The sequence below is a fragment of the Cynocephalus volans genome, chromosome 1 (genome assembly GCF_027409185.1).
Source record: "Cynocephalus volans isolate mCynVol1 chromosome 1, mCynVol1.pri, whole genome shotgun sequence".
Classification (NCBI taxonomy): Eukaryota; Metazoa; Chordata; class Mammalia; order Dermoptera; family Cynocephalidae; genus Cynocephalus; species Cynocephalus volans.
In genome coordinates, this window is record NC_084460.1 from 45496870 (window position 1) to 45504547 (window position 7678).

The 7678-nt window shown below is 41.5% G+C and overlaps 1 protein-coding gene across 1 annotated transcript; it reads left to right on the forward strand.

Moving 5' to 3' along the window:
• The first annotated feature begins 16 nt into the window (after window positions 1-16).
• MOCS3 (molybdenum cofactor synthesis 3) lies at window positions 17-1843 on the forward strand. The gene has a single exon (XM_063111879.1). The coding sequence runs from the start codon at window positions 24-26 to the stop codon at window positions 1404-1406; it is 1383 nt and encodes a 460-aa protein (XP_062967949.1). The 5' UTR covers window positions 17-23; the 3' UTR covers window positions 1407-1843.
• The last annotated feature ends 5835 nt before the right edge of the window (window positions 1844-7678 follow it).

Genomic DNA, 7678 nt, shown 5'->3' on the forward strand with positions numbered 1-7678 from the left:
TACAACTTCCGGAAGAGGTCGTCATGGCTGCCAGGGTGGAGGTGCTCGCCCTACAGGCCGAAGTTGCCCAGCGCGAGGAGGAGCTGAGTTCTCTGAAGCAGAGGCTGGCGACGGCTCTCTTGGCGGAGCAGGAACCAGAGCCAGAACGTCTGGTTTCGGTGTCACCGCTGCCACCGAAGGTCGCTCTTTCCCGAGACGAGATTCTACGCTATAGCAGGCAGTTAGTACTGCCTGAGCTGGGCGTGCATGGACAGCTGCGCCTGGCGACCGCGTCCGTGCTAGTCGTGGGCTGCGGTGGGCTGGGCTGCCCACTGGCACAGTACCTGGCAGCGGCCGGCGTGGGCCGCCTTGGCCTTGTGGACTACGACGTGGTAGAGATGAGCAACCTGGCTCGCCAAGTGCTGCATGGCGAGGCACTGGCTGGCCAGGCCAAGGCCTTTTCGGCCGCTGCCTCACTGCGTCGTCTCAATTCGGCGGTGGAGTGCGTGCCCTACGCTCAGGCCCTTACGCCAGCCACTGCTCTGGACCTGGTCCGCCGTTATGACGTGGTGGCCGACTGCTCTGACAACGTGCCCACTCGCTACCTGGTTAATGATGCATGTGTGCTGGCCGGTCGGCCTCTCGTGTCGGCCAGCGCTCTGCGCTTCGAAGGCCAACTCACAGTCTACCACTATGACGGCGGGCCTTGCTATCGCTGTGTATTCCCCCAACCACCCCCAGCGGAGACGGTGACCAACTGCGCTGATGGCGGGGTGCTGGGTGTCGTAACTGGGGTCCTAGGCTGCCTGCAGGCGCTGGAGGTGCTGAAGATCGCTGCAGGTCTTGGCCCCTCTTACAGTGGCAGCCTGTTGCTTTTTGATGCCCTCAAAGGACATTTCCGCTGTATTCAGCTGCGGAGCCGAAGGTCCGACTGTGCAGCTTGCGGGGAGCGGCCCACTGTGACTGACATGCAGGACTATGAAGCCTTTTGTGGCTCCTCAGCCACTGATAAGTGCCGCTCCTTGCAGCTACTGAGTCCAGAGGAGCGGATTTCTGTTACCGACTATAAGCGACTTCTGGATTCTAGGGCACCCCACCTGTTGCTGGACGTCAGGCCTCAAGTGGAAGTAGACATCTGTCGTTTGCCTCATTCTCTACATATCCCTTTGAAATATTTGGAACAGAGGGATGAGGAGAGCCTGAAACTCCTAGGAGACGCAATCCAGGAAGAGAAACAGGACACACAGGAAGGGGCCGCGTTCTCCATTTATGTTATTTGCAAACTGGGAAATGACTCCCAGAAAGCTGTGAAGATCCTACAATCCTTAACAGCAGCTCAAGTGTTAGACTCTTTCACAGTTCGGGATGTTGTGGGGGGCCTTATGGCCTGGGCTGCTAAAATCGATGAAACATTTCCTCAGTACTGAGATGCTGGTATAATCTGAAGAGAAAGGTGTGGGTTGCCCTAATATCTCAAAGATATGTTTATTTGCATGCATTTCAGTAATATAAAGAAGAACCTGTGATTCTACAATATCTGAATATGTAAACTCTTCTTTATATGGATCTTTTTTATTGTAATGGGTGACTTATTAATAGATTGATTGATAATACTATTTCTGAGAACAAAACAGATTGTTAATACTGTTTCTTGTGTTTTCAGCACTTGGAGGGTGTCTTGAACATGAGGTGTAACGTGATAGGATTTTGTATTTTAAACTGAAGATCGTTTACCTGACCTGCTTTTTTCCCACCTTCCCCAATCCAAAAGCTCTCTAAATCGTCCATTTTATACCTGGAATTAAAATGTAGTAAATTTAGTCTTACCGAGTTGATCACAGATAATATGGGGGGTCAGTTTATTGCTTAGTAAGACATTGTTTTGGTCTTATTTCTACTTCAAATAATAGAATATTATTCTACAAAATGAGTAATATGTGAATATTTTAATTATCTGGGAAGTGGTCATTAAGCATTTTGATTTAATATCAAAGTGAGATCTTTAAAGTGTAGCAAAATAAAGGAAACGACCTTTGTAGTCTGTTTTCCTTATAAATTGCTAATATTTTCTCAGAGTTAGCTTCAGGGTCCACCTTATGTTGTACACATATAACATTTTCTAAACTGTATTACTATGGTTCAGCTTACCTTGGAATCTTCAAGTCTTAAGTCCCAACCTTTCAGCATTCCCCCTTTAATTTGTGTTTTCTATTTTGATTTAATCTATTTTATTCCAGCATTTTATAGCTATGTAAAATGTGGGGTTTTTAAATGTTTCCTTACTTACTAAACAATATTTTCATGAAATGGCTGGTAATCTGCCCAGTTTCTAATATATACAACAAAATTAAAAGTACGAGTTTGGTCTGTGAGTGCCGGTTGAAGAGCACATGGCCTCTCAGAAGGAGGCCTCTGCTTTTCAGGCCCATAATATCAGATTTTTATTTTTTAAGAGAAGCAGGAATCACAGATGTAAATGAAGTCTTTGTATCTCTAGTGACAAATTAAAAGTTTAAAATCATTGTGGGCTAGACAAAACCCTCTGCAGGCCCGATTTACTCACCAGTAGGCAACCTCTGGTATAGAATCTTCTTTTATTATAAAAAAAGGTGGTATTGTTTAACAATCAGATTCAAAATTAGTATAGTCATCACTTTTTAACTGTGAAACATTTTAACTCATTCTTTCAACAGATAAAAGTATGGAGTGCCCTTTTCTGTGATGAAGATGTAGCAGGTCTCTTAAGACTGCTTCTCCCAAGGAGTTATGGAAATAAATGACTGAGGGGTGGAGTAGAAAACAATGATGGCTGGCCTGTATCTTTCACCTATTTACTGCAGGGAAAACTGATTCTGATTCCTATCAGGAAACAAGTATATAGACATAGGAACTTTTTCATAAAGACTGATGTCCTAAAGTTAGGCAGTATGGTAGTTCCTGCCAACCTGGTTGTCACTGAGGCCAGGCACAGAAGCTGACTGTAAGTGGGAAAATGATTTACTAAAATGATAGGAAGTGCTTTTGAGAATTTTGGGGACAGATTGAAGGCAATACCTGAAGGATTTATGCCCCAAATAGTGCATAGATCTGGCCTCATGAGAGCACTGTCTATGCTGTGTTGCCCCATCAAGGACTAGAGGAAACTGCCACCACAGCCTCACCAATCTCACTTGACTTGGTCCTCTGCTCTTTTGGAAAGCCCAACACTTGAGCCAGACCCCACGTGGCAAGAAGCAGAGTCGCTTTACATTATTCTTTTCTGAATCAGTCTTATGAAGGTGTCTGGTAGGCAGAGCCTAGTCATGTGCCTACATCCTAGCTGCAAGAGAGGCTGAAAATTTGAGTTCTGATGTCTGCAATAGGGAGGCAGAACTCATGATGTGAGATTTCCCAACATAGTGAAAGGTTTTTCAAAAAATGTGCTGTTAAGAATATGAGAGATACCCACTATACAACCCAGAACCCTTTTAGCATTTGAAATTCTGTTTTCTCTGAGGATTGTGGCTAGGTTTTTACATTTAGTTGGCATTTGAACTTGATCCTTTTTTTTTTTCTTTTCACTTAACAAGCACCACATGCCTTCAGTGTACTAGTTATTAACTAAGCTCTAGAATAAAAATGAAGAAGAGATTTCCTGGTGTCATGGAATTTATATTTAAGTGGGGTGAGGGAGGAGGATATATCATCAAGTAAGTAGGGATAAGTGCCATAAAAGAAATGAAACATATATTAGGGTGGGGTAGGAGGATCTATTTTGGATAGGTTAATTAGGAGAAGCCTCTTTGGAAATGACATTAAACCCAAAACCTGAATGGTGAGAAGGAGCCAGTTATGAAAGATCTGAGAGAGCAATGCTATACTGGGAGAAAAACAAGTGTAAAGACTCTGAGGCAAAGATTAATGCTCTCCCCAGGGGAGGAGGGGTAGTTCCTGTGAGAGCTGATTGTTTAAAGGACCCTGGCACCTCCTCTCTCTCTCTCTCTCTCTCTCTCTCTTGCTTCCTCTCACCTTGTTACCTGCCTGTACCCGCCGGCTGCCTGCCACTTTCTGCCATGAGTAGAAGCAGCCTGAGGCCCATGCCAGATGCAGCTGTCCCAGAATTGTAAGCCAAATAAACCTCTGTTCTTTATAAATTACCCAGTCTCAGGTATTTCTGTTATAGCAATACAAAATGGATTAATACAGTGGGGTAGGAAGATCTATTTTGGATAGGTTAATTAGGGGAGGCCTCTTTGGAAAGGACATTAAACCCAAAACCTGAATGGTGAGAAGGAGCCAGTTATGAGAGATCTGAGAGAGCAATGCTATACTGGGAGAAAAACAAGTGTAAAGACCCTGAGGCAAATAAACGTGGAATGTTCAAAAACTGCAGAGGCAAGTTGGGTTGCAAACAATTGGGGAGAGTGGGATAGGGTGAGGTTTGAGAGGTAGGAAACACGTCATGTAGGTTGTAGACCACAGTAGGAGTTTGATTTTTTTCTAAGTAAAGTAATAGCTGACAATTATTGAGCACTATCTATGTTATTTGCAATTTAAATCCAGATGCCCACGCCCTAAGCACTATGCTATACTAACTCTCAGCCAAATTTTGTAGTTGTTTTACATGTTTTCATTGTTGAAAACAATCTACACCCTGATAATTATGGAATAGAAAGAGCTCCTATTCCAGATAAAATAGAAATGTACTCCGATATATTTGGTATGCAGACTTCTCTCTAGAGGACGAATACAAGTGAAATCCCTGGAAGCCCTGTCTGACGCTGATGTATTACATAGGAAATGTCCAGCTCATACTGAGCCTCAAGAAGTCAAGGAAAGTAAGAAATGGAGTCTTAAGGAGTCACAACTGATGAACAGAAGGGTTGCCAAGGTGGGGGTGGGGAGTAGAAAGTGGTGTCAAAAAGGACATTAAGTCTCCTGAGTGTTCCCTGGGAGAGAAGGGTTCCTTTCTCCAAGTCTGTTTATTTTTAGTTAGCTGCTCCCTCCCCCAGCGCAAAGGGCCCCTTCAGAGGGTCCCCACATACCTGAGGTCAGGCACATTGCCCAGTATCCTTTACTCAGAAGGTTTCTTTGCTTTTAAAAGATTTCTTTGCTTTTGTCTTCTCAGAGTTCTTTATTTAAGATAAGGTAACACTGTCCAGGTAACAGTAAAATTATGCATCTGCATTAAGTTTTAGGGTAATTTTGGAGTCAGTTTGGAATATTAGGAAAACTATTACAGTATGGGAGTGGGAAAGTATTTCACAAACAAAATGATAAAAAGGGTTAATTCATACCTTTGAGGAACTATAATTTCTCAAGCACTCAGTATGTGACAGAAAAGCTGATTCAACCTGCCCAGAATTTGGGTGATAAATAAGATATGTATCTATGTCTGTCAATCTATCTGGGGAGATACATATAAATAAGGTACATATATATATATATATATATATATATATATATATATATATATGAGAGAGAGAGAGAGAGAGAGAGAGAGAGAGAGAGAGAGAGAGAGAGAGAGAGTTTGTCCTATGTATATTGACAGTGACTCTGGGTTTTTTTTTTTTTCTTTGTTGGCAGCTGTCCAGTATGGGGATCTGAACCCTTGACCTTGGTGTTATCAGCACCACACTCTAACCGTGGTTTCTAATATTAGTTCCATTATTCAGGATTTTAAAAAACAATAAATTGTGAATTATCTAGGTGTTTTGTTTCTGCCTCTCAATGACATTTTTGGACAGTTTGCTGAAGGTAAGGAAAGAAAAAAGTCCTAACATAATATTTCCCTCCTTGGTGGCACCTTGGTTAAAAAAGCGGCAGAGAAGGACGATATTGATGAAAAATATCCTGGGCATAATTTTTAATTAGCAGTATTTTTACCCAATGCTTCCAGATGAGGGTGGCCTTGAATGAACTGGAATTTAATAGAAGTTCAGGTGAGTTGAAACAGTCGACTCTTTAAGTACAACAAAACTCCTGAGCAAGGTTCGCTATGTGTAAGAGCAAAGGTAAGCAGTAGTTTTACAGTTTTGACTTCACTGTCAGCTGAGGCAGACTTGGTTGCCTGTCCAAAAGCCTCCCTGCTCCCACCTCTTTCCTCTCTGGCAGTGCTAAAATTGTCAGACACTCCTTTCCAAGTCTCCATTGCAGATTTTGAAGGACGTTCACATCTAAACCATTCCACCTTCAAATATAGTTTGAATCTGTTCACTTCTGCCTCCAGTGCATATTACACCCTGGTCAAATCATCTTTCAATCAAATTTACAAATTTTCAGGAATCACATATGCAGAACATTAATCACAACAATAGCACTATTGATCTTAGTCTTAAGATAACAAAAGGGGTACCTGAGTATATACAGGGACTACCACCTCAAGAAAATTTTTATACATGTAAATGTCCTTTTGATATACTTGAGAGCTGTGAAGGAAAATGAAACTTTTAGATCACAAGTTTCTCTTGATGACACAAAGAACAATAGTTAAATATCTATTTTGTACAGAGCTTTAGAAAGAGGGCTTTGCAAACTCAGTGACTACAGGGCAAGGCAAATAAAGAAATGAATGAGGATAGTCAGGTAGGGACCATGATGAACTAGGGAACATGTGCCGCACCTAAAGCTACTACACGGCTTGAGCCAATTTTGACATACAGGAGAGTGGGTATAGTGTTGTCAAATCTTCCAGGATTTTAAGAACACCTGAACATTAAGATTTTTCTGTGAAATCTAATTTTTAAATGTTGAAAATTAATTTAAAAATTTTGAATCTATTTACCAAATGAAACACACACACATGGGCTAGATGAAAACTTTAGGCTTAAATTGAAAAAATAAAACCAACCAAATGAACAAAAAATATGATTTTTGTGTTTTTTAATTTGGTAGACCTGGAGGTAGCTCAGTGTTGGGGGAAGACTAAAGCTGCTCTAACAATTTGTTAATACCTGTATATTGTGTCTTTATATTTATAGGTTGACCATCATAGGCAGTAATGTTATGAAGAAGAGTGTACTTTTTCCTCAGTCATTTTAATGTCATTTAATATAAGGTAAATTTAATATCATGTAAAATGACTTGAGATTGATATTTTTAAAAGACTGAAAAATTTAGGGACCGGCCCATGGCTCACTTGGGAGAGTGTGGTGCTGATGACACCAAGGCCACTTGTTCGGATCCCTATATAGGGATGGCTGGTTAGCTCACTGGCTGAGCGTGGTGCTGATAACACCAAGTCAAGGGTTAAGATCCCCTTACCGGTCATCTTTAAAAAAAAAAAAAAAAAGACTGAAAAATTGGAGTTGGGGTTTTACATGCACTATCAGTCAATCTATCTTTTGCTTTTTTTAGTAGTTTGATGAATCAGTGATTGAATGTAATTTCTTAGAAAAATGGACCTGTATAATATATAATCATAATGAAGATGGAAGAGTGTGATAGAAATGAAACTTTACAGATGGTACTTTTGGAAATTTGCACCTGCAGTGTTTTAGGCTGAATTAGACCCATACATTAACCCCTAAAAACATCAGGAAAAAGGAGTGGTAAATGGATTAAATTAAAAAAAAAAACCAAAAATCATTATCTAAAAAAGATTTTATTATTCTTTTAAACATTTACTTCTAGCTTAAAAAAGCAAACTACGGGCCGACCTCGTGGCTCACTCGGGAGAGTGCGGCGCTGGTAGCGCCGAGGCCGCGGTTCGGATCCTACA

Coding starts and splice junctions, on each gene's coding strand:
- MOCS3 (XM_063111879.1), top strand. CDS start 24: ATGGCTGCCAGGGTGGAGGTGCTCGCCCTACAGGCCGAAGTTGCCCAG.